At 52.3% G+C, this 25,867-nt stretch overlaps 1 protein-coding gene across 3 annotated transcripts; it reads left to right on the forward strand.

The window, feature by feature from the left end:
- Positions 1 to 8,315: 8,315 nt before the first annotated feature.
- On the forward strand, positions 8,316 to 23,571 carry XYLT2 (xylosyltransferase 2). 3 transcript variants are annotated; one of them, XM_033183463.1, is made up of 11 exons: positions 8,316 to 8,553; positions 16,073 to 16,565; positions 16,850 to 17,025; positions 17,295 to 17,497; positions 17,944 to 18,024; positions 18,224 to 18,440; positions 18,528 to 18,704; positions 18,960 to 19,222; positions 19,506 to 19,701; positions 20,634 to 20,967; positions 22,399 to 23,571. In XM_033183463.1, exons 1-11 carry the CDS (start codon positions 8,419 to 8,421, stop codon positions 22,719 to 22,721), a joined length of 2,598 nt encoding a protein of 865 aa, XP_033039354.1. In that variant the 5' UTR covers positions 8,316 to 8,418; the 3' UTR covers positions 22,722 to 23,571. The 3 variants fall into 3 exon arrangements, with proteins under 3 accessions (XP_033039354.1, XP_033039352.1, XP_033039353.1); XM_033183461.1 differs by having other exon boundaries at positions 8,351 to 8,553; positions 18,191 to 18,440; XM_033183462.1 differs by having other exon boundaries at positions 8,351 to 8,553; positions 18,221 to 18,440; positions 22,399 to 22,853.
- Positions 23,572 to 25,867: the final 2,296 nt, after the last annotated feature.

Here is a 25,867-nt window from a genome sequence, read left to right on the forward strand (position 1 = left end):
GAATCTCACTCTGTTACCCAGGCTGGACTGCAGCAGCATAATCTTGGCTCACTGCAACCTCCACTGCCCAGGGTCGATTCTCCTACCTCAGCCTCCTGAGTAGCTGGGATTACAGGCAAGTGCCACCATGCCCGGCTAATTTTTGAATTTTTAGTAGAGATGGGGTTTCACCATGTTGGCCAGGCTGGTCTCGAACGCCTGACCTCAAATGATCCACCCCCACTTGGCCTCCCAAAGTGCTAGGATTACAGTTGTGAGCCACCGCACCTGGCCTCATTAACGTTTCAGTCACTTGGAATGGAGTGGAGACAGAGTTTCTACTTCTCACAGTGGAAATATACTAGCCAATAGAATCTGGGGGTGAAAGAGCTGAGCACTGAGACTGAAACCCTGGGAGTTCAAGTAATGGGCACTTTGTCTAGACTTAGCAAGTAGGTCAAGGATGTGGATCAGAGGAGGAGTGAAAGCCCATATGGGCAACTTCTAATTATGGACCAGCTTCCTATAGTGACCCCATGTAGCAGTAAGATGATTTACAGGAGCAGAATGTTCCATCACCAGTGCTCTTCAGGTTGGGTGTGGAAGTCCAGTTCATATCCCCATGTGAATTACACGTGCCCACCACAGGCTTTTTGGACAATTAGAGGACCAAAGAGGAAGCAAATATTGCATATGGCTCTCAGCTGGCTAAGCAGAAAAATGAAAGAAATGTGGACCTTTCATTTTTGGACCACTTCATACTGTTGACATACAATACAAATAAAATAACTGCAAAAGAAAAATAAGAGAGATGCAGTGGACTGTTTACATTTTTGTCTAGAATAACATTCATAATGACAATGTTGATTCTGTTAAATAAAAATTATAGGAGGCCATTGTTTTGGACTGAGCTCTTGCACTAGGCTCCAACAGACCAGACTAAAAATCAGAATGGATTCACTCATGCTGGGGTTTCAAAATTGATATTTTGTCCTTTAATACTTCTGTTTTTTCCCCTATTGGTTATTGGTCCATTCAGAATTTTGTGCTTTTTTTTTTTGGTAGGAGATCCGGGGGATGGTCAAAAGTCAAAATTACAACAAACATAGTTTAAAGATCTTAATTGGCTTTATTTGTGATTCTAGAATCAGGCAACACCTCATCCATAAAATAGAAAAGTGTTCCAGGGAGCTCAGCAGAGGAGGTTGGGCTTACAGAGAGAGAAGGGCTGAAAAAAGCAGATGCAATGAGCAAAGAGCATCTTCATTAATTTTCAAAGTTACTTTTTTGTTGTAAGTTAGGAACACAGAGACAGAACAATAGAAAATAACTGATGAGTGAACATGAGGTTACTTCAGGCTATCTTTGTAATGTAAGGATTAAAGCAGAAGGAACTTACGCCAATTAAAATTTTAAACTGGTCTGTTTGGGAAATTGGCCATTATTTCTCTCTCTTGATTTCTCACAAGGTCAGACAGTGACTCCATTTTGATTTTTAGTCTGGTCTGTTGGGGTCTAGCACAGGAAATTAACCATATATATATATATATATATACACACACACACACTTTTTTTTTTTTTTTTTTTTTTTAGACAGGATCTCCTTCTGTTGCCCAGGGTGGAGTGCAGTGGCACAATCATAGCTCACTACAGCCTCAACCTTTTAGGCTCGTGATCCTCCTGCCTCAGCCTCCTTAGTAGCTAGGACTATAGGCATGCACCACCATGCCTGGTTAGTTTTTTTTTTATTTTTATAGAGACAGGGTCTCACTATGTTGCCCAGGCTAGTCTCAAACTCCTAGGCTCAAGCGAGCCTCCTGCCTCAGTTTCCCAATGTGCTGGGATTGCAGGTGAGAGTCACCATGCCTGGCCCTCCTATAACAGAATTTACCAAAGAATTAGCTCTCTAAAGGGCTGCTGTTAGATGTTTTTGCTAGCAAGACTTTTCAAATGCTTAAGGAATAGCAGTGTCTATTGTTACATAAATTATTTCAAAAACAGAATTTTAAAAATGCTCCTCAACTTATGTTGTAGACTGGAATAACTGATTCCCAAATCTACCAAAGCTTTAACAATGAGAAAAGAAAATCACAAACTAGGGGTGTCTACAAGAGCCAGAAAATAACATAAATGGGTGCAGCTGATTGGGTATGAAATGAATGGAAAAGGTGAGAGCTGCAGGCACTGGTGAGTGTGCACCCCTTCTTCAGGAATTCAAACTCAAATGCTTCAAAATCCTGTGCTGGTCAAATAAACAAGTCCTACAATTCACCTCTGATTTTGCAGCCTCTGGTATATCTCCATTACAAACACAGATGTAAACATTCTTAGGCCGGGCGTGGTGGCTCATGCCTATAATCCCAGCACTTTGGGAGGTTGAGGTGGATCCCTTGAGCCCAGGAGTTCAAGACCAGCCTGTGCAACATAGTGAGACCCTGTCTCTACAAAAATTTTCTTAAAAATTAGCTGGGCATGGTGGTGCACCTGTGGTCTCAGCAGGAAGCTGAGGCAGGAGGATCACTTGAGTCCAGGAGTTCAAGGTCACAGTGAGCTATAATCATGCCACTGTACTCCAGCCCAAGTGACAGTGAGACCCTGTCTCAAAATAAATAAATAGATATATAAATAAATAAGTAAATAAGGCCGGGTGCAGTGGCTCACATCTGTAATCCCAGCACTTTGAGAGGCCGAGGCGGGTGGATCATGAGGTCAAGAGATTGAGACCATCCTGGCTAACATGGTGAAACCCCATCTCTACTAAAAATAGAAAAATTAGCTGGGCATGGTGGCGCGTGCCTGTAGTCCCAGCTACTCGGGAGGCTGAGGCAGAAGAATCACTTGAACCCGGGAGGCAGAGGTTGCAGTGAGCCAAGATCGTGCCACTGCACTCCAGCCTGGCAACAGAGCGAGATTCCATCTCAAATAAATAAATAAATAAATAAAATATTAGTAAATCCAATTGAACTTATACTACAACTTAAAGAAAAAAAAAAACAGCTACTAAAACCAAGTAACATTCATTCTAGGGATGCAAAAATGTTTTAATATGTGGAAATTATTTTTTAAATACTTCATAATCTCAATATGTCATGCTAGAAAAACCCATATGATCCTTTCACTAGGTGTTAGAACTTTCTGACAAGCAGAGACCCAGGCATCCAGAGCTGGCGTGGGTGTGGGCTGGCAGAGGTTACCTGCAAAGGTAGCATCCAAAGGGAAAGCCAGGATCAGGGCTAGCAGACAGCCTAGTAAAGTGTCAATCAGAAGGAAGTGAATGGATAAGCAGGAAGCAGATAAAGGCCACGGGACAGAACCCGAGGCGACGCTTGGAGGCACAGCCTGGAGGTTTTCCTGCAGGGACCTCCATGCCTGCTGGTGTTGGACCAAATTCGGACTCTAGCTGCTGCAAATGCATTTGAAAACATTCAGCATACATGCCTCATAAAATAGCTCTAAAAATGAAGACTATGAGAATCATTTCTTCACATGAGAAAGAATATATCATGCAGGCAACCCAATTACAACTAAAGACTGCTTTCCTATTCTGCTTTTCGGAAAACCATTTTGTCTTTTCAAGACTTTTTACAGTAAAAGAAAAAAGCACAATGGAACCTATCAGATAACCCAAAGAGGAGACAGGGGGAATAATGATTCTTGCATTTTATATGGTCAAATCAAAGCCAGCCTATGCATGCTATACCTCAATAACAAATTTAGGGTTTTATTTTTATTTTTTAGAGACATCTTGCCATGTTGCCCAGGCTGGTCTCAAATTCCTGGGCTCAAGCGATCCTCCTATCTCAGCCTCCTGAGTAGCTGGGAATTACAGGCACCACAATAACCAGATAACAAATTTGTTAAAAAACAAAACAAAGCAAAACAAAAAAACAGTGGGCTGGGCGCGGTGGCTCACGCCTGTAATCCCAGCACTTTGGGAGGCTGAGACGGGTAGATCACAGTCAGGAGTTTGAGACCAGCCTGGCCAACATGGTGAAACCCTGTTTGTACTAAAACAAAAATAAGCCGGGCATGGTAGCAGGCACCTACAACCCCAGCTACTCCGGAGGCCGAGGCAGGAGAACTGCTTAAATCCAGGAGGCAGAGGTTGCAGTGAGCCGAGATTGTGCCACTGCACTCCAGCCTGGGTAGCAGACTAAGACTCAAAAAAAAAAAAAAAAAAAAATCAATGAAGGCGGGCCAGGCCCAGTGGCTCATGCCTGTAATCACAGCACTTTGGGAAGCCAAGATGGCAGGATCTCTTGAGCCCAGGAGCTTGAGACCAGCCTGGGCAACATAGGGAGACCCCATCTCTACAAAAAATAAATGAAAACAAAATCGCCAGGCAGTCCCAGCTACTCAAGAGGTTGAGGTGGGCAGATTGCTGGAGTCGGGAGGTCAAGGTTGCAGCGAGCTGTATTTGTGTCACTGCACTCCAGCCTGGGCAACAGAGTGAGATCCACACAAAACAAAACAAAAAAAGAATAAAGGCCAAGTGCAGTGGCTCACACTTGTAATCTCAGCACTTTGGGAGGCCTAGGCGGGAGGACTGCTTGAGGTCAGGAGTTTGAGACCAGCCTGGACAACACAGGGAGACTCTGTCTCTACAAAAATAACAAAAATAACAAAAATAATGTGGTGGCATGCACCTGTAGTACCAGCTACTCAGGAGGCTGAGACAGGAGGATCACCTGAGCCCAGGAGTTTGAGGCTGCAATGAGCCCCATTGTGCCACTGTACTCCTGACACAGAAGGTGACACAGAAGGACCCTGTCTTAAAAATAATAATAATAATAAATAAAAAGTCTAAGTAGGTACTGATAGAATGACTGGTAATAAATGTTAAATAAGGACTCCCTACCCCCTATTTCATATCATATACAAAAACAAATTCCAGCTGGATTAAAAACTTAAATGTTAAAAATGGAAAATAAAATTTATAGGAGAGAATACATGAGACTATACACATCACAGAAAACTGAAGAGATTTACTAAACCCAAATGAGAAGCCATGAAAGAGAGGAGGAACATATTTGACTACAAAAAAGTTCAAAAGTTTAGAATGGTCTTAAACACTCAAAATGCAGTGAGTTGAGGGAAATTTTGAATAGATAAAAACTCTAAAAATTGATAAGACACATAATATAACAGCAATAGATTAATTTGTGGAGAATGTGAAGAGGCACTTCCAGGTGAGCAAATCCAGTCAATAAACCAATTAACAGACACTGCCCAGTAGAGAACTGCAAACTAAAAAATAATAAGGCCACTCCTCACCTATCAGATTAGCAAAAATAAAAAACGGAATAACACCTGCTGCTGGAAGAGATGCAGGAAAACAAAACCCTCAAATACTGTTGCTGGAAACTTGAATTCTCTTTGGGAAGCAATCTGACAATATCAAAATTAAAGATTTACTTTTCCTTATTCCCGGGAAACTCTGCCATAGAAATAAAAGCATCAGTGCAGGCCAGGCGCGGTGGCTCACGCCTGTAATCCCAGTACTTTGGGAGACCGAGGTGGGCAGATCACAAAGTCAGGAGATCGAGACCATCCTGGCTAACACAGTGAAACCCCGTCTCTACTAAAAATACAAAAAATTAGCTGGGCGTGGTGGCAGGGGCCTGTAGTCCCACCCACTTGGGAGGCTGAGGCAGGAGAATGGCGTGAACCTGGGAAGTGGAGTTTGCAGTGAGCCAAGATCACGCCACTGCACTCCAGTCTGGGCGACAGAGCAAAAAACTCCGTCTCAGAAAAAAAAACCAAAAAACAGCATCAGTGCATAGAGATAAGGATGGAAGCATGTTTATTAACAGCTGTGTGGCAGTGGCAAAATCCCAGAAACCAAGTAAGTGAGTGTCTATTCAAGAAGGGAGTGGAATATTATGCAGCCATGAAAAAGAATGAGTGAGACCCATCTCATCCAACTTAGAGGAATTTCTGTTATGTATTTATAGTTAAGGGAGAAAAGCAAGCAGCAGAGAAATGTGTGGAATATGATTCAACTTTTAAAATATAACACCCCCAATATTTAAATATAATGACTCCTTCCAAAAATTTAAAAAATAAACCTGTGTGTGTGTGAATTGTTATGGAGAAAGGTGGAAGGAAGGAAGTTAGGAAGAAACCAAGTGAGCTGTTAAGAAACCAAGTGTTAGTTAAGAAACCAAGTGAGCTGTTAACCAGGCTGTTAACATAGAGGAGGAAGAGAGAGAAATACTTAAAAATAAGTTTCTGTATTTAAAAACCATGTGTGTGATGTGACCCCATCCATGCAAAATTATGTACACATAAAGAAATAGGTGAAAGCACCAGGGGCAGTGGCTTACGCCTGTAATCCCAGCACTTTGGGAGGCCACGGCGGGTGGGTCACGAGGTCAGGAGTTTGAGACCAGACCAACCAATGTGGTGAAATACGTCTCTACCAAAAACACAAAAATTAGCCGGGTGTCATGGCACGTGCCTGTAATCCCAGCTACTCCGGAGGCTGAGGCAGGAGAATCGCTTGAACCTGAGAGACAGAGGTTGCAGTAAGCTGAGATTGTGCCACTGCACTCCAGCCTGGGCGACAGAGCGAGACTCCGTCTCAAAAAAAAAAAAAAAAAAGAAAAGAAAAAAAGAGAAATGGGGGAAAGGATAGCCACCAAAATGTTAATGATGATTATCTTAAGGGGTGGGACTGTAGGTGACTTTTACTTTTTTTCTTATTTGTTTAGTGTTTACATATTATATAATGAGTATTTATTACTTATATAATCAGTGAAAAATAAAGCTATTTTGATTGTTGTGGGGGAAATTATTGCCGGGTAGAAGTCCCTAGAGGATCTGATTTAATGAGCACACAAGATCGATATTTAATTAACATATCAATTGCTGGCATGTCAACTGATGTTTTCCAAAATCTTTGAAGTGCAGGCTCTCTTAAGTAGCCAAACTGTCGTTGGAAACATTGTTTACAATTCTCCCATTTAACAAACGCGGAGGAACAGAATGATTATAAATGCTAAAGCACATAAGACGATTAAAGGAGGTTTATTTATGTACCATCAAATGCTTGTGTATCCTGTACACATCAGTTTAGAATTCTCTCATCAACCCAACCTTCTGGCAACTTCCAAACCCCTCCATCATGGCCTTCTAACTTTTCAAACTTTTTTTTTTTTTTTTTTGTAAGCCACTTCTCTTTCCAGACCTCTCTGTAGTGGTTCCTAAAGTCTTCCCTTTAAACTTTCTAACTTGTGTTTGCTATTTTTATGACTTCCTCCTCCCAGTGCCTGGCTTCCCAGCTGGGGATTCACCTTGCTTTGGTGGCCACTCTTTTGCTCTTCTCTCCTTCCCTCTCTCCATGGGCCTGCCAGGCTCAGGGGAGGCCACAGGGGCTTAGACTTTGTCCAAAGTGGTGCTCATTGAACACGCTGGGTTCTCAAACAAATGTTAGGGCCAGCTGGTTAGACAGGAAGCTGGGCCTCGCCTGCTTGCTCTCTGCAACATTTCTTGAGCATTGCTGGGTGTCCAAAGTAGGGTGAGATCCCAGAGCAGTCACGACAGGATGTGTGATTGGTGCTCACTGCACAGTGCTGGGGACGCACAGGAGGATGCCACTGATGGCGTAGGGGCTGGGGGGAAAGTTGCTAGGACTTGGCAGAGGGAGCAGCACGTGTCTAGGTCTACTGGTTCTCCAAGTTTGGTCCTAGAGCAAAGGCATCAGCATCACCTGGGAACTTGCTGAAAATTCTACTGTTTAGGCCCCACTACCGACCTACCAAAGCAGACCCTCTGGGGGAGGGAGGAGGAACACCAAAAATCTGTTTTATCAAGACCTTCAAGAGACTCCGAGTAGTTTGAGAACCACGACTCTGGGAGCGGCCTGAGGATGCTTAGGATGAGCGCAGAGCGGAAAGGAGGATTCGTGAAGGCTCTCTGATGCCCGTCAAGGGGTTAGACTTTGACCCGCAGGTGCGGCCTCCAGGTTTTTAAGCAGAGGCCTGTGGCTCTCACACGCCCTCTCCCAAGGCGGCGTCTCTGGGAGCCCTGGCTTTCCCAGGGCCCCCGAGACAGAGAGCTTACCGGCGTGGGACTGAACTCGCCCACGACCCCGATACCAGACAAGAGAGGTTGTGCTGCAGACCCTCCACTCCCTAGCACCAGGCGCTCGCCATCCAGGTAGAGGGGCGCACACTTGGGGCACCAGCGGAGACAAGAGCGCAGAAGGCGGGCGCTCAGGCCCACGCCCGAGGCTGCCGGGGAGGGAGGTGCTGCGAGCCCTGGCTCCACCCCTAGCCTGCGGGGCGCGGTGCTTTGGCCCCGCAGGCCCCGCCCCGGCGCGCGCCCGGCCCGCCTCCCCGGGCGTGGGGGCGGGGGGAAGACTCAGCCCCGCGCCCGTGCGCGCGCCCGCGGCCGGGTTGCAGGGCTGGGCGCGCGCCCCGCGTCCCGGGCAGGAAGATGGTGGCGAGCGCGCGAGTGCAGAAGCTGGTGCGGCGCTACAAGCTGGCGATTGCCACGGCGCTGGCCATCCTGCTGCTGCAGGGCCTGGTGGTGTGGAGCTTCAGCGGCCTGGAGGAGGACGAGGCGGGCGAGGTGCTCGGACAACCAGGCGGGCGGGCAGGCCGGGCGCGGGGGCGCGCAGGGTCCTGGCGGGGCTGCGGGCGGCCCCAGCCGGGGAAGTGGGGCACCGGCCGCGTGCGTGCGTGCGGGGCGCCGGCGGTCACCTGGAGCGGAGCATCCGGCGCCTGGCACTCCCTTACCCCGCAGGCCTAGGGAGCTGCGCGCGGGGACAGTGCGTGACCTGGCGACCCGGGCCCTGGTGCATTGGGGGCCGGGGCGGGAGGAGCAGGTCATGCTGGGGTGGTCTCCGGCCAAGGGAGCGATGAAGGTCAGGCGCGGCGAGCGGGGCTGGGAGGCGGGGCTGGGCCCCAAGCTGCTCGGAGGTGGGGAGCCCCAGGCCAAACTTTCTGAAGTTGGGAGGGGGCGGGGATGTGCGCGCCGTGGGCGGAGGAGTGGGGCCAAGGGACCCAGAGCGTCCTTCCCCAGCTGAGCTTGAGGGGGCAGCGGCCGGTGAGCAAGTGGAGCTCGGGGGGTGGAATTCGGGCCTGGGACAAAGTGTGTACCTGGGAACTGAAAGAACAAGGAGTGACCCCGAGGGAGAGAACTGGAGTCTTCCCGAGGTGTGGCTTCCTCAGCCAGAGGTTTGAAGAACCTGGATGGGTCTCCGGAGGGCAGAGGGAGGAGGAACTGAGCTGGTGAGTTGGCCTCAGGACCTTAGGGAATTAGGGAGGGGCCCTCTGGCTCTAAGGGAATGGGGACTGTAACAGAGTCCCAGCCGTAGAGCAGGGGCAACCAACAGCCGTCTCAGCCCCCAGGTCCCTGCCTCGAGGGTCTTTCTCCCTCTTCCCTGATGTGGTTGCAGCTGGAGGCTCAGACACCTCAGCGGTGTGGTGAGGAAGGGTCCATTGGGTCTGGGTTCATGCTGCGGAGATGGAGAGGACAGGCCACACCACAGTCCTAAGCTGTGGCCCAGAGGTCAGGGCCTCCCTGCCCCCAGCGCCCCTGTTCTGCTGCCTCCAGAGATCCGGGTCAGAGACTCTGTCTGCTGCTGTCCTCGGACAAGCCCCGATACCCACGACCCCTTACGGCATCTCACCAGCCTGGAAGGCCTAGTGTGGAGCCAGAAGAGCTGCCCTTGCCTTTTTTTGGAGAACCCAGAGGGTGGGATGGTGGCGGGGGCTGGAACAGAGTCACATGAGACCATAACTCCAAAAGGAGGTGGGGGCAGGGGCGGCTGGCTTCGTGACATCCGCGGGGATGTGGACCTCCAAGTAGGACGAGCAAGTAGGAGAGTGTTTCAGGCCCAGTGTAAGAAGACTCTTTGGGCAGATGGGACATTCCAGGATGGAATGGGCTGCCAAGGCAGTTAGGGAGCCCTCTGACGCTGGAATATGGGACCACTCTGGGCTACCGCCCCCATCCCCCACCACCGCCTCCTCCAGCTTACTGGCTGAATGAATAGGGGAATCCTGGATTGGAATGTCTGAAAAGGCTTGTGCGGTCCAGGCACCCATTGCTGCTTGGACCCCCTCAGCTGCTCCCTCACCTGACTCTGGGGTTGCCAGGCAGCATAACGGGGTGCATGGGAAGGTGAGTGCTGAAGCTGGACCGCCCACTTCACCACTCTCTTCCAGCTCTGACCCTGAGGAGACCACCAGCAAATCACTTTGCCTCCTCCCTTATCCTCATCAGTATCTCTCCTCAAGATGGGGATAGTATTGGCACCTCCCATGTTGGGTGATTATAAAGTGAAAATGATGCCTGTGAAGCACTTGCAGGAGTTCCTGGCACACACTCAGCTGTCAGTAAATAAATAACTCTTATTATCCCAGCATTGGGATACGATTGTGCATTGGGAATACGATTGTGCATTGGGAATACGATTCATTCATCCAATCATTCATTCCACAAATAGGTATGAAGTCCTACTTTGTACTAGACACTGCTAACACTGGGGATACAAAAATAAAATAGATGAGGTCTCTGCCCTCATGGACAGGTAATCTACAGGAAGAAACAGACAGCGAAAAGGAACTCAATAGAATTACAAAGGGGTTGGGTTAGATCAGAGGGTCAGGAAAGGCTTCTCAGAGGAAGAGGTGGGCAGGAGAGTTCAGGCAGAAGGCCTGAGGAGAATGGGCTTAGCTGAGCACCCTTGAGGAATGGACAGGAGGGTGTGGTGCTTTCCCTGGAAGAAGGTTCCATCCTGTGCAGCTGAAAGGACCACAGCAAGGGGCAAGGGTTTTATTCTGAGTGCAGCGGGAGAGCACCGAAGGGGTTTAAGCAGCACAGGATTCAGTGTGCATTTAAGACGTGTGCTCTGCCCATCTATGGAGAGGCTGAGAGTGAATCCCAGGGATGGTCACTAACCTCCAGAGAACAGCTCCATAGTTTCCAAAGCTTTCACAAACACCATCTCACCACTTGTTTTAAATGCAGCCTGAGAAGTCAAAGGAGGTGGGGATGGGGGGAGCAAAGATTCTAAGGTGGAGCTGCAGAGCCAGGAAGTGGCAGAGGATTTTAATTGCCTCCTTGGAAGAGAGGAAGGAGCCTCTGAGGCCAGAATGCATCCAGGCCAGAGGTCAGAGGACCATTCCCCACCCTCAGTCATCAGAAGGGCTCCCGACCTCAGGGCTGCTGGGGGCAGCCTGTGAGGGGCACAAGGCTGGGGCTGTGATGATGCTCTTTGGACATGCCTGGAAGGGATGGAGGTGGGGGCTAACTGCCCACCAGGGCCTCTCTGATCCCTCACTGCTGCCTCCTCATCCCCTAGCCTCCTCTGGGATTGTCCTTCTCAGGGTCAGCCAGCTCCCACTGCAGTGCGGGGACCAACATGCCCATCTCCTCCCACATCCTGGCCCCCACCACAGCCAACCTGGCCCCGTGCCTCATGCCCTACTCTCCTGACCAGCTTCCTGACTCACTGATACTGGCTTCCACTCGGAGAGCCTACAGCTCTCTGCCATCTCTACCCACCTAAGCTTGGGAATGTCTTTCCCTGCTTGCTGTGTGGCCAGGTCACATGTCACCAGGCTGATACACACTCAGCTCGGTGGGGCTGCATTTACCTTTCCTAGGGATTCCCCAGCCTGTGGTGCCCTCCCCAGTGTGGGTACAGAATAGGGTCTGCTGCCTCTTCTTGCAGGTATCTCTTCTCAGATGGGAATGGCTGCCCCCAGCTCCCACTGGCCGGCCACCTTTAAGAGATCAGAGGGCCAGTTTAAAACTTATGCTATCTGCGGGGCCATTCGTAGGATGGGTGAGTCAGATGATTCCATTCTCCGATTGGCCAAGGCTGACGGCATCGTCTCAAAGAACTTTTGACTGGAGAAAATCATGGAAGTGGAATATTTGTCATAAATAGTGAAAACCTAAAAAAAAAAAAAAAAAGAGAGATCAGAGGGCAACCGAGCACTATGGCTCATGCCTGTGATCCCAGCACTTTAGGAGGCCAAGGTGGGAGAAGCGTTTGAGCCCAGGAGTTCGAGACCAGCTTGGATAACATAACAAGACTGCATCTCTATTAAAATAAATAAAATCAAAAGATCAGAAGGCTGGCTGGGTGCTAGGCACAGAGGGCATGAGTGTATGGATGGGGCTCTGGCCTGAAGGTGGCTGTCATCCTGACAGCGTGAGGTTCCTCATGTGCTCAGAAGGCCTGAGGAGAATGGTAGTGGGTAGGGTGTGCAGGGGTTGGGGGAAGCCCTGGGGAGGTGAGGAGCACAGAGAACCCAACCCAGCCAAGTCCAAGATGTTGAGGATCTTGGGCCTCTCTTGACTTCACGTTTGACTATTTCCTTCTCCCATCTGAGTAATCATAATGATAAAGATGGCAGCACTGGGCTGGGTATGGTGGCTTACGCCTGTAATCCCAGTACTTTGGGAGGCTGAGGCGAGCAGATCACTTGAGGTCACGAGTTTGAGACTAGCCTGGCCAATATGGTGAAGCCCAGTATTAACTAAAAATACAAAAAGTTGCCAGGCATGGTGGCACACGCCTGTAATCCCAGCTACTTGGGAGGCTGAGGCACGAGAATTGCTTGAACCCAGGAGGTGAAGGTTGCAGTGACCTGAGATCATGCCACTGCACTCCAGCCTGGGCGACAGAGTGAGACTCTGTCTCAAAAAAAAAAAAAAAAAAAAGTAGCAGTACTTACGGAATGCTGTGCCTATGCCAAAAGCTTTGCATTCATTCATTCATTCATTCATTCAACAAATACTAAGGCCAGGCACAGTGGCTCAGGCCTGTAATCCCAGCACTTTGGGAGGCCGAGGTTGGTGGATCACTTGAGGTCAGGAGTTCAAGACCAGCCTGGCCAACATGGTGAAACCCTATCTCTACTAAAAATACAAAAAATTAGCTGGGCATGGTGGTGCGCACCTGTAATCCCAGCTACATGGGAGGCTGGGGCAGGAGAATCACTTGAAACCAGGAGGCGGAGGTTGGAGTGAGCCAAGATTGCACCACTGCACTCCAGCCTGGGCAATGAGAGCAAGACTGTCTCAAAAACACAAACACTTACTGAGTATGTACTAGCCAAACACTCTCCTAGGTGCTAGGACTATGTCAGTACATACAGCAAAAAGCCCTGCCCTTGGGGAACTTACAATCTTCTGAGGAGAAAGACAAATTTAAAAAAAAAATCAAAACAGTATAAATAAATAGTAGGGTGAGAGGAAATATTGTGCTATGGGAAAAAGCAGAGGAGAAGGGAGGGCTGGCACTGTAAATCCAGTGGTCAGGATGGCCCTACTGAGAAGATGCCATCTGAACAAAGAATTGAAGGAGGCAAGGAGTGAGCAGTGGGGCTATCTGGGTGAGGGTGTGCCAGGCACAGGCGATAGTGGGTGCAAGGGCTGGAGCCAGGAGTGCCAGGGCAGATGAGGGGATGCAGAGAAAGCCACTGTGGCTGCAGGAGAGTGAGCATGACAAATTCCCAGATAAGGTCAGAGAGCCCTGGGTGGAGAAGGGGGCATCCAGAGAGTTCACGGAGCCTCTGTAGGCTCCTGTAAGGGCCTTGGTTTTTATCCTAAGAGGGGCCACTGGAGGTTTGGAGCAGGGGAGTGGTGAAATGGGATTTTAAGAGTTGTAACAGAGACACCAGCTGCTGTGATGAGAATGGAATTTAGGGGAAGAAGAATAGGAGCTGGAAGACCAGGGAATCCAGGCAGGGATAGTGAGGGAGGTGTTGAGAAGGGATCGGATTCCAGATATATTCTGAAGGTGGCACCGATGGGCTTTACTGATGGAGTGGATGTGGGGTGTTAGGGAAAGAGAGTCAAAGATGACTCCTGACTGGGCGCAGTGGCTCACATCTGTAATCCCAGCACTTTGGGAGGCCAAGGCAGGTGGATCATGAGGTCAGGAGTTCGAGACCATCCTGGCCAACTTGGTGAAACCCCGTCTCTTATTAAAAATACAAAAATTAGCCAGGCGTGGTGGCATGTGCCTGTAGTCCCAGATACTCAGGAGGCTGAGGCAGGAGAATCGCTTGAACCCAGGAGGCAGAGGTTGCAGTGAGCCAAGATTGCGCCACTGCACTGCAGCCTGGGCAACAGAGCAAGACTCTGTTTCAGAAAAAAAAAAAAAAAATGATTCCCAAAAGTTTTTGGCCTGAGCATCTTGAAGGATGGAGATGTCATTAACTGAGATGGGGAAGATGAAGTAGGAGCAGGTTGGGGATGAAGAGCGGGAGGTACTTTTGGGCTTGTGGCCTTGAGAGGTCTATTAAGCTCTCATGTGAGATGTCAAGGAAGCTGGTAGTTAAATGCCTGAAGGTTCAAGGGAGCTATCCAGGCCAGAGAGATCAATCTGGGGGTGGGGATGGAGTTTAGAAACTCAGAGACTGAAGATCACTTAGGAAGTAAAGGTGCTAGGACAGGAAGGGCCCCCAGATGTGCCCTGGGAGACAAGGAAGCACCAAGAAGACCATAAGGAGTGACAGTGGAGAGAAGAGAAAAGCCAGGTGGGTATCCTGGAAAGCAAATGTGGAGGGCGCTTCAAGCAAGACAGAGTGGTCCATTAAGTTCTTGGCTGCTGAAAGGCCAAGAAAGAAGAGGACTTAGTCTTGGAGAGCTTGTGAGCATGGAGGGGAAGGCCGGTAGGAGAGGGTTTACAAGGCTGGAGACGGCTCTCCCTCGCTGCAGTGTCTCATGCTCATTTGTTATTCCTCCTTACAGCTAAGGGAGCATGCTCAGAGAAGTTAGGGAACTGCTGGTGAGTTGGCAGAGCTAGGCCCAGAGCCCTGGAGAGTCTGGAGTGTTCACACGGTGGCCCCTGTTCCTCCGTCCGTTCTACATCTCATCTACCAGATACCAGCTAGGTGTCTGTGTGTGCCAGCTGCTCTGCTGGGCCCTGGGGAGATGGAGCTGACACGTCTCTTGTCAAGGAGTTCACTACTAGAGGAACATCCAGGGCCTTGGAGCTCAGCCCATTCCACTGCAGGGCAAATAGAATGGCTGCATGCCAGGGGCCTTGGAGCTGGATCTGAAAGGATGGATGGGATTTGGTCAGGCAGGGCAGGTAGGATGGGGGAACGGAGGAGGAGGTGGCTGGACATGGTGTTCAGTCACCACCAGGCCATCTAGGGAAGTGCCTGGATTTGAGGAGAGGCAGGAGGTACCAGAGCACTTAGAACCAGGAAGCAGGGGCGCGGCAGCAGTAGAGGTGCCCTGTTGCACGTGCAGCGAGGTGACAGCCTCCAGCTGCGGGCACCTTCAGGCCCTGCCTCAGCTTTCCAGCCACAGACTGAGTGTGGAGGTGGCTCAGGGCTCACCAGCTCCAGGCAGTACACGTGCTGGAGTTTTCCCAGGAGCCAGCCAGGACTTCCTCGAGGCTGTGCTGGAGACGGAAGCTCTTCTTGCCCCTCTCCTTGCATAGTCATCTCCTTTGCGGTCCAAAGTCTTTCCCTGCCGGCCGCTGCCCCATCGCTCACGAGGGTACCCGCAGTGAATCTCACGCACTCTCACTCTGTCTTGATCTGCTTCCTAAAGGACTCAAGCAGTATTGGGGTCTCAGACTTCACCTCCGTCATCCCCCATGGGCACTCCTCCTTCACTGTGAAATGGCCTCAGTCTTCCCACATGGAAATGCTTTGGATTCATCTGGAAGTTAGAGTCTCCTGAAGACCACTGTCTCCTCCCAGCCCTCGGTGGGAGTGCTGGGTCTTAGGTGGACATTTGTACTCTCGGTGGGGTCTTTGCACCCTTCCCTTGGGACACATGTGGATATTTATTTTAACATCTGCTGAAAAAGAAAGTGGGATCTGAGTCCAGAACAGAAAACCAAGCACAGTGCCATGTAATCTGAGAGCCAGTGGGGGACAGGGGTGTTGGTATGGTGGAGGGAGGACCAGTGCTCCCTCGGTGGCTGGCTAGGGAGGCGGTCCTGTGGTGGTGCCGACTGTGTGGAGTCCTTAGGTGAAAAGCACGTCTCTGGGTAAAAAGTGAGCAGGAATGTCTAGGTCTGAGGGTGCCCCCAACCAAGATGGAACTCAAGGAGCAGGAGGAGGTGAGGGGCTGCCCCAGTGATGTGTCTGCATATCTTTTACAGAAAGGAAGACAGAGGAAGCCACGGCCATTGGACCCTGGCGAGGGTTCCAAGGACACAGACAGTTCAGCAGGACGACGGGGCAGCGCAGGCAGAAGGCATGGGCGCTGGCGGGGCCGTGCTGAGAGCCCAGGAGTGCCTGTGGCCAAGGTGGTACGGGCAGTAACCAGCCGGCAGAGAGCCAGCCGGCGGGTCCCACCTGCCCCACCCCCGGAGGCCCCAGGCCGCCAGAACTTGAGTGGGGCAGCAGCTGGGGAGGCACTGGTAGGGGCAGCCGGCTTCCCACCACACGGAGATACAGGGAGCGTGGAGGGCGCCCCCCAGCCTACGGACAACGGCTTCACCCCCAAGTGCGAGATTGTGGGCAAGGACGCGCTGTCTGCACTGGCCCGGGCCAGCACCAAGCAGTGCCAGCAGGAGATCGCCAATGTGGTGTGCCTGCACCAGGCCGGGAGCCTCATGCCCAAGGCTGTGCCCCGGCACTGTCAGCTGACTGGTGAGGGACAGGGGTGCTCCAGCCCTTCCCAGGCTGGGGCAGGGAGGTGGCATGGCCCGGATCCTCACTCCCATCTCTCTGAGGAAGAAAGAGCCAAGGGGGGCCTACCTCCCTGCCTAAGTCTTCATCCAGTTACTTACTAAGTAGCGGAGGCAGAGTGGGGACCCAGGAGCATGGGGCTCCAGGTCTAGGCTTCTTTGGAAGGCAGGCAGCTCCCTCTTCCCATCTCACCCTGACCCTTTGACCTTGGGGGGGCCTCGCCAACGCCTGTCCTCTGCTCTCAGGGAAGATGAGCCCCGGCATCCAGTGGGATGAGAGCCGAGCCCAGCAGCCTGTGGATGGCCCCCCAGTGCGAATCGCCTACATGCTGGTGGTTCACGGCCGCGCCATCCGCCAGCTGAAGCGTCTCCTCAAGGCCGTCTATCATGAGCAGCACTTCTTTTACATCCATGTGGACAAGGTATTGTGGTGGGGAGAGGCCAAGGGGTCTGGGGTGAGCAGAGCAGAAACAGAAAGTTGCCGACAGACAGGGTCTCTGACCTGGCCCAGGTAGCCTAGAGAGAGAAACAGGCCCTGAACGGGGGGGCGGCAGCATGAGCCAGCTCAGCCGCTTATGGGCTGGAGCCCTGCCCTGTGCTTTCCCTGTCTTGTGTCCCTTCACTCTGTCCTGGGGAGGGAGTGGGGATGGCGGTAACACTGGGGGCTAGCTGAGTGTCTCCTCCCCACCAGCGTTCCGACTACCTGCACCGGGAGGTGGTGGAGCTGGCCCAGCGCTATGATAATGTGCGGGTGACACCCTGGCGCATGGTCACCATCTGGGGCGGCGCCAGCCTCCTAAGGATGTACCTGCGGAGCATGCGGGACCTGCTAGAGGTGCCTGGCTGGGCCTGGGACTTCTTCATCAACCTCAGTGCCACTGACTACCCAACCAGGTGTGGGGATGGGGCTCTGAGTCCTCTGGATGGGAGGGGTTGCCTGTCTGGGCACCTGGGGTTGCAGAGCCTTGGTGGACCTTCTCTGCCCCATAAGCCTAACTCTGGGATCCGCCCTGCTCAGACATGGGCCCCTGGGCCCCAGCCATGTTTTAGGGGAGGGGTTGGTATAAGATGAACTGAGAGTTGAGCATGATAGGAGATGGGGAGGAGGAGGAGGAGCCAGAGGTCTGTACCTGGTGTGCTGGATCAGACAGCAAGGGGCAGAGGAAGGATGGGGTGGTCTTCCTCAGGGGCCTCTGGTGCTCACTATCCCAGACATCAGCCAGGGGTAGGACACATGGCCAGACAGCCGTCAGGGAGAGAGAAAAGCCAGAAAGTCTGCTCTGTGCCAGTGACTGCACAACTATCTCACTTGGCTACCTGTCACCCCATTCCTTCACCAGGACCAATGAGGAACTGGTGGCATTCCTATCCAAGAACCGGGACAAGAATTTCCTCAAGTCACATGGCCGGGACAACTCCAGGTGAGGGGGTGGGAAAGGAGGCCCTGGCCCCAGAGTCTTGTCCCAACACCCCCAACACAGTTGGGCTCAGTGGCTCCAGTCCTGGGTTTCAAAGTCTCCACACCAGTCACAGGTTGAGGAGTGTTGGTTGCCAGGCGGATGAAAGAGCTTAGACCCCACCCTGCAGGATCCCCAGCCATGGCCTCTCTGCCGCCAGCAGGTTCATCAAAAAACAGGGCCTGGACCGGCTCTTCCATGAGTGTGACTCGCACATGTGGCGCCTGGGTGAGCGGCAGATCCCGGCAGGCATCGTGGTGGATGGCGGTTCTGACTGGTTTGTGCTGACACGCAGCTTTGTGGAGTATGTGGTGTACACAGATGACCCGCTTGTGGCCCAGCTACGCCAGTTCTACACATACACACTGCTCCCAGCAGAGGTGGGTGGCCCAGCAGGCATGAAGGCCGGGGAGGGCATGGGTTGGGCTGCCTGCAGCTCACTTTCCACCCTCCCTTGCTGCTTGAAGTCCTTCTTCCACACGGTGCTGGAGAACAGCCTGGCCTGTGGGACCCTCGTGGACAACAACCTGCGGGTCACCAACTGGAACCGCAAGCTGGGCTGCAAGTGCCAGTACAAGCACATCGTGGACTGGTGCGGCTGCTCCCCCAACGACTTCAAGCCACAGGACTTCCTCCGGCTGCAGGTGCTTGCCCGAGGCCCCAAGGCTGCCCCTGGCTAGGTCTTCTCCCCTGGCTTTTCACCAGGAGAATGGCAGGGTGGGCCAGTCAGAAAATCGTTGGGGGGGCCTCAGCCTGGAGCAGCCCTCAGGGGTCTGGGACTACAACAGCAGCAGGAAAAGCTGCAGGAGGCTGAGCTCTAGGCAGTGCTGAGGGGCCAGCCCTGCCATGCCCTCTGGGGTTTCCAGAGCCCTTCACCCTCCTTGCCTCTCCTGCTCTAGCAAGTCTCCAGACCCACCTTCTTCGCCCGGAAGTTCGAGTCGACTGTGAACCAGGAGGTGCTGGAAATCCTGGACTTCCACCTGTACGGCAGCTACCCCCCCGGCACGCCAGCCCTCAAGGCCTACTGGGAGAACACCTACGACGTGGCTGATGGCCCCAGTGGGCTCAGTGATGTCATGCTCACCGCTTACACGGCCTTCGCCCGCCTCAGCCTGCACCATGCCGCCACTGCTGCAGCCCCACTGGGCACCCCACTCTGCAGGTGAGACCCCCTTCTGACATACAGCAGGCACTTGGGGTGTGGTGCCCTAGGAGGAGGCCAACCAGAGAGTGACGTCCCCTGCCCACAACAAGGCCCCAGTCTGAGGCAAGGAAAAATGCAAATACCGAAAAGAAGGCTAGAGCCAGGCATGCAGGTGCTGTGGGGGTGAGATCTGGGGAAAGGAAGTGCCTGGGGAGGGGACTCCCCAGAGCCCCCTCCCTGGGACTCCAGGCCAAGTCAGGTGTGCTGATGGCATCTCCCTTTCTCCCTGCTGGCACCTTAGGTTTGAGCCCAGGGGCTTGCCGTCCAGCGTGCACCTGTATTTCTATGACGACCATTTCCAGGGCTACCTGGTGACGCAGGCGGTGCAGCCCTCAGCCCAGGGGCCGGCAGAGACGCTTGAGATGTGGCTGATGCCCCAGGGGTTGCTGAAGCTGTTGGGGCGCAGTGACCAGGCCAGCCGGCTCCAGAGTCTGGAGGTGGGACAGGTCCCCCCCCCTTGCTTTCTCCCAACCCCCAGCCAGACTTGGGGTAGTGGGAAGAGAGGGACAGACACCAAGGGAGGGGTAAAGTTCTTTTTCCCAATCATGACAGCCATGGTGATGCCCCTATGCAGACATCCTGTGTCAACCCCCAGCCTGTGCACACTGAGGAGCACCTCCTGGTTGGGGTATGCAGAGGACATGCAGGGAGCAGGGAGGGAATTATCATTGCCACTATAACACAAGCCCAGTCTTCCAGACTACAGCGATTTCTCCTAGAGGGACAGGGACATTCGAATTGGGCCATGAAAGTACGCTTCTGAGTGGCTCCTCGTAGTTTTTTTTTTTTTTTTTTGAGACAGTCTCGCTCTGTCACAGTGGTGCGATCTCGGCTCACTGCAACCTCTGCCTCCCAGGTTTAAGCGATTCTCCTACCTCAGCCTCCCGAGTAGCTGGGACTATAGGCGCGTGCCATCATGCCCAGCTAATTTTTTTTTTTTTTTGTATTTTTAGTAGAGACAGGGTTTCACCCGACCTCGTTATCCACCTGCCTCGGCCTCCCAAAGTGCTGGGATTACAGGCGTGAGCCACTGCACCTGGCCCCTCCTCATTGTCTCTTTCTTAGAGACTTTGGCTTCATGTGGGAATGGTCTCTGGGTGGGACTTTGAACCTCATCCCTGCCGTATGGTCCCCAATAACGGGGACTGACCTCCACTGCCTAGCAGTCAGAATGGAAGCCTAGAACGAATCGCAGAGCTAGGAGAGATAGTAAAGATCTCCTAGTCTAACCCCTTCATTTCGCAGATGGGGAAACTGGGGCCCAGAAAGAGACAGTGACTGGCCTGAGATTACACAGTGAGAGGCAGCCTCAGAGGAGGGAGAAGGACCTTTCCCCCATACTCCTGCCCAGCTGCTTCTCACTTTACAGGTTGGCACTGACTGGGACCCCAAAGAGCGTCTTTTCCGGAACTTTGGGGGGTTATTGGGGCCGTTGGACGAGCCTGTGGCCGTGCAGCGCTGGGCCCGGGGCCCCAACCTCACAGCCACAGTGGTCTGGATCGATCCAACCTATGTGGTGGCCACATCTTATGACATCACAGTAGATACGGACACCGAGGTCACGCAATACAAGCCCCCACTGAGCCGGCCCCTGCGGCCTGGGCCCTGGACTGTTCGACTCCTTCAGTTCTGGGAACCGCTGGGTGAGACCCGCTTCCTTGTGCTGCCCTTGACCTTCAACCGCAAACTACCTCTCAGGAAAGGTAAGGCTGCAGTTCTCAAATGAGGCCCAGAAGCCAGACAGAATAGGACTCGCCAGAGAGGTGACCCCAGGAAGCCAACCATCAGAGCGGATTCCCATCCCTAGAGTAAGGGAAGCATGGAAAGGCTGAGGCCCTGATCTTCTTTCCTGTAGTGTGCAGTGTCCTGCAGTGCAGTGTGGTGGAAAGGGGAGCTTTACAGTCATGCACACTTGGTTTGGAACATAACTCTGACGGGTTCATTGGCCTTTTGTCCTTGGAATTTCCCTGGCCTTCCTGGGCCTCAGTCTTAGCACGTGAAGCAGGAACAGTACACCTATCAGGGACCTCGTGGTACATGAGACACAAATCCACTCACCTGAGCTTGAGTTAAAAAGGGGAGACGACTGGAAGAATGCAGAGGTCTCCTTCACAAAGCTAGGAAATGTCTCAGGCCTTACTGTGAACCAGAGGTGCTTTCTCCATCTCTCTGGGGCCATCTTGCTCCTCATCCTGTCATGTCTCTATGCATCGACCTCAGACTCTGGCTCCCCATCCATGGCATCTCAGTGCAACAGACACTGACCAGGGACTTTTAGTTCCCAGGTTCCACATTCTTGGGACAGAAAATCTGACTGGCTGTCCCAGTCCACTCTCTGGCCAGGTGGGCAGGGTCATGTGGCTCTCTGCCCACTTGGCTGAGGCTAAAGGAGTAGGCTCTGAACAGAGACACAGGCTGGGCAAATTTCCTGCAAGGAAGGGCCTAGTATAAGTAACTCCCCCGGAAGATATGCGGGAAGAGCCTCTGGAGGGAAAGTGGCCAGTATGCAGGAGGTGATCATTGTAGGTGTTTCCTTCCCCCACCCTGTCCTATCACAAGAAGGTGGGTAAGAGGTGGGGTACCCTAGAGGAGGAGGGGGTGCTGGTGGGGCTGCAGCAGATCCAGGATCCAGGGCAGGCAAGCTGTGTCCCCCACACACCTGGACCTCCCAGTCAAGGGAAGAATGGCAACAATGCACAGCAGGTAGGGACAGGGGCTGCGCCTCAAGGACAAAGTCAGAGAAGGTGCTCTAAGCTGAGGGAACAAAGCTGGTCAGTGTCTGTGCATGAAGGGCTGAAGTGCCCGAGTGCAGGCTTCTGAGGGCTCCGGGAGCCACCGATGATGGTCAGGAAAGGGTGTGGGACACAAACCAGACTGTTCCCTTCTTTCCTAAAGTGCCTTGAACCCACTGCTTTATTGCATCCTAAAGTTGGGAATCTAGAGCTTACTGCCTTGATTTTATAAAACTCAGTTTTATAGGCACAGAAAGTCCCTTGGATTAGCCCAAGGTCACTTAGCAAGCTGTGACTCAGAAGTAGGGCTGTGACAGGAACTGGGGTACCCAGACCCAACTCCTGGGTCTGGCCTCCACGGAGTCGGGGGGGATGTGCTTACTGCCTGCTCTGCACCCACAGATGATGCCAGCTGGCTGCATGCGGGACCCCCCCACAACGAGTACATGGAGCAGAGTTTCCAGGGCCTGAGTAGCATCCTGAACCTGCCTCTGCCGGAGCTTGCAGAGGAGGCTGCCCAGCGGCACACACAGCTCACAGGCCCTGCACTCGAGGCCTGGACAGACAGGGAACTGAGCAACTTCTGGTCTGTGGCCGGACTGTGTGCCATAGGCCCCTCTGCTTGCCCCTCCTTGGAGCCCTGCAGACTGACCAGCTGGAGCTCTCTGTCCCCCGACCCCAAATCAGAGCTGGGGCCTGTCAAAGCAGACGGGCGACTCAGGTAGCAGGGCCCCAGCCAGTACCCGTGGAGAACCGGGGGAATTGCACCTTACAGACAATGGAGGGGTGTCCCCTCCCACAGGCAAGAACCAGAGGCCCAGGCTGCACACCCATTTCAGCCATCAAGAACCCACACAGATGACAGGGTGGACACAGTATGAACTACTGCTGATGCCTCTGCTGGGGATCAGAGGGCTGGCGGGAACGTGAGAAGGGTGCCCGCAGCATTCCACACCCAGCTCTTCCTTGCCTTCCTCTCTAGTTTGTATTTTTTTTTTTTTTTTTTTTTTAACTTAAAAAGGAAAATGGGTGGTGGGGGGAGAAACTAGAACAGAAGATGTGCAATAGGGCTCAGAGCAGCCCCAGGAAGTGGGCCATGTCTGTGGGGAGCAGGGGCCTGCTGAGCCCACCTGCTATTGTTCTGGATGAGGCTGGGCCTGCCTCACTCTCCAGGGCCTCATCACCCAGCGTGGGCCTGTGGTGCTCGCGGCTGAGGCTCCACGGGGGTGCAAGTGCCCTGCCAGGCTCTAAGGCCTGAAGAATTGGTGATATGGGGGGCACTGCAGAGCTGGGCTCTAGCAGGACAGTTATTTTGTAGCCAGGGGACCCTGGAAGTGGGGTGGGGCTGGCTCCAGGGCTTTCCAGCATACCCTGCCCCTGGATGGGAAAGGCAGGGTCAGGGTCCACTGAGAGCCATGCAGAGTTTCCCAGGTGAGCACTGGAAGTGTGAGGTCACATGAGCAGCGTGGAAAGAAGACTCTGTCAAGACTCTCAGAAGAACTTGGAGTAATTGTGCCTGAAGCTCAGCGTGAAGTCTGAAATATGCAACAGAAGAAATATATCTCTATCTCTCTACTCTGGGCTCTGTGTTTTTCCTCCTGCGGGTCAGGAAGCCATCCCCATTCGTTGGGCCTTCTCCAGAAGTCTTAGCTGGTACTTTGGTAGCCTTGAGAAGGTAAAGATCTCATTCCCCCAGATGGAGAACACTTTAGAATACACCCAAGAGGGACTCAAGAACTCATCTAGCCTGGGTGCAGGGGTTCACGCCTGTAATCCCAACACTGGGAGGCTGAGGCAGGAAGATTGCTTCAGCCCAGGAGTTTGGGACCAGCCTGGGCAACACAGTGAGACCTCGTCTCTATGAAAAAAAAATTTTTTTAGTTAGCCAGGCGTGGTGGCGCACATCTGTAGTCACAGCCACTCAGGAGGCTGAAGCAGGAGGCTGAAGCTGCAGTAAGCCAAAATTGTACCACTGCACTCCAGCCTGGGTGACAGAGTGAGACCCTGTCTCAAAAAACAAACATCTAATCCAACTCCTTTTTTCTGAGGGGTAAACAGGCCCAGAGAGGCTCGAAGCCTTCTTCTTTGCCACCCAGCAGGCGAGGGGACCAGCAGGACCTGAGCTTAGTTTGCGAGCCCTGACCCAGCACTCCCATCCCCACCACCAGGCCAGGCTGCAGCAGATGCTGGTTCCTCTATCCTTGGCCGTAGCAGGGCCCATCCTAGAAGCCTGGCCCTGCCACATGGGGTACCTTCAACAGAGGCAATCCCAGCCATGGCCTGGTGGTTATGATTGGAGCTTTTTCTTTTAGGGGCGGGAGCAGCAGCAGCCTAGGTCCCTGGTCACTGTCCTAGGACCCATGTTGAAAAGGGTTGTCCATCCTCCCTCCCTTTCCCAAGCCTCCTCTCCCCCTCCCACTCTCCTACCGTTGTCAGCCAGGGCTTGGTATTAGTCCTTCACACCTTACTTAATGTAGGAGCAAGGATGAAGGTTTCTAGACCTCTGAAGTCACCCTATCAGCCAGCCACACTGATCTCAGCTCAGGTTGAGGAACAAATTCCCGCCCAGGCTGCCACATGTCAAGTTCTCCTAGTTGCCAGGAGGGGGCACTCCTGACAACCAACCGATAACAGCATTGGGGTTTTTGTCGGCTGACCATGCCTGCAGTATCTCAATCCTTACAGGAAGAGAGGCATTTTTATTATCGTCATTTAGCAGATCAGAAAACTGAGGCTGTGAAATGACGAGCCCAAAGTCACAGCTAACTATTAGATGATGGCAGCAGCCTTCAGAAAGAGGCAGGAAGCCTCCAGAGCCACTCAGTCACTACACTCTCCTCCTGCTCACATAAGAGCCTGGCCGGGCAGGTAAGTAGGAAGGAACTAATGGCAAGAATTCCAAGGAAAGAGTGCTTAGGTTCGGAGGCTAAGATTATTCATTTTTTTCTGGCTCCTATTTTAGTGAACATCTGAAGCTATACTCTGGTTCTCTAGAATGTTGGGGGTTTTGTTTCCCAGTATCAATTCTCAGGTCAATAAAGAGGAAAAATTAACAACTAGGTTCAGCATTTTAGGCACAGGCAGTAAATATTAGAACACTTAGACTTTGCTGCCCAAGAGCTCACAAACTAGCTGGTGGGTTTAACCTGGGCTATGGCTATGCTATGTTAGGCTAGCACAACAGTTTTCAAAGTAGTAGTAGTATTTTTAGAGACAGGGTCTGGCTCTGTTGTTCAGGCACGATCATGATCATAGCTCACTGTAGCCTTGACCTCCTGAGCTTAAGCGATCCTCCTAAGTAGCTAGGGCCACAGGTGTGCACCACCATGCCTGGCTTTTTTTTTCTTTTCTTTCTTTCTTTTTTTTTTTTTGGTAGAACAGGGGTCTCTCTCATGTTGCCCAGGCTAGTCTCAAACTCCTGGCCTCAAGCAATCCTCCCGCTCCAACCTCCCAAAGCATTGGGATGACAGGCATCAGCCACTACTCCTGGCCTCAAAGTACCATTAAAAACAAAACAATAAAAAAAAAACCTTAGGTAGGACATGCACTTGCTGCATCCCTGTCCTCCACCATATTAGATCAGGTCGTAGTTAGCCATTATTGTCACCTGCTGTAAACACTTTGAGTTTACATTCTTCAACTCTAGTGAGTCGTGATCCTGACAGAGGATTCTGATTTAATGGGTCTGAGGTGGCAACCCACAACGGTATGCTTTTAAAACTCCTCAGACCTTTCTAACAAGCAGGCAGGCAGAACTAGGGAAGCGTAGCCCCACCCCTGCTGCTCTGGCAGGCCTGTCTTGGCCCCACTGAGTTCGAAGCACTGCAGGACCCAGGACCAGGCTCCAGGACTCCTCCTGACAGGTTCAGAG

This window comes from Trachypithecus francoisi, unplaced genomic scaffold, assembly GCF_009764315.1.
Source record: "Trachypithecus francoisi isolate TF-2019V2 unplaced genomic scaffold, Tfra_2.0 Lachesis_group20, whole genome shotgun sequence".
NCBI lineage: Eukaryota > Metazoa > Chordata > Mammalia > Primates > Cercopithecidae > Trachypithecus > Trachypithecus francoisi.

What these genes read in the sequence shown, in the direction of transcription:
- XYLT2 (XM_033183461.1), top strand. Translation starts at nt 8,419, where the DNA reads ATGGTGGCGAGCGCGCGAGTGCAGAAGCTGGTGCGGCGCTACAAGCTG. An exon ending in CATGGCCGGGACAACTCCAG is followed by an intron (nt 18,025 to 18,190) that starts GTGAGGGGGTGG and finishes CCCACCCTGCAG; the next exon opens with GATCCCCAGCCATGGCCTCT. An exon ending in AGGACTTCCTCCGGCTGCAG is followed by an intron (nt 18,705 to 18,959) that starts GTGCTTGCCCGA and finishes CTCCTGCTCTAG; the next exon opens with CAAGTCTCCAGACCCACCTT.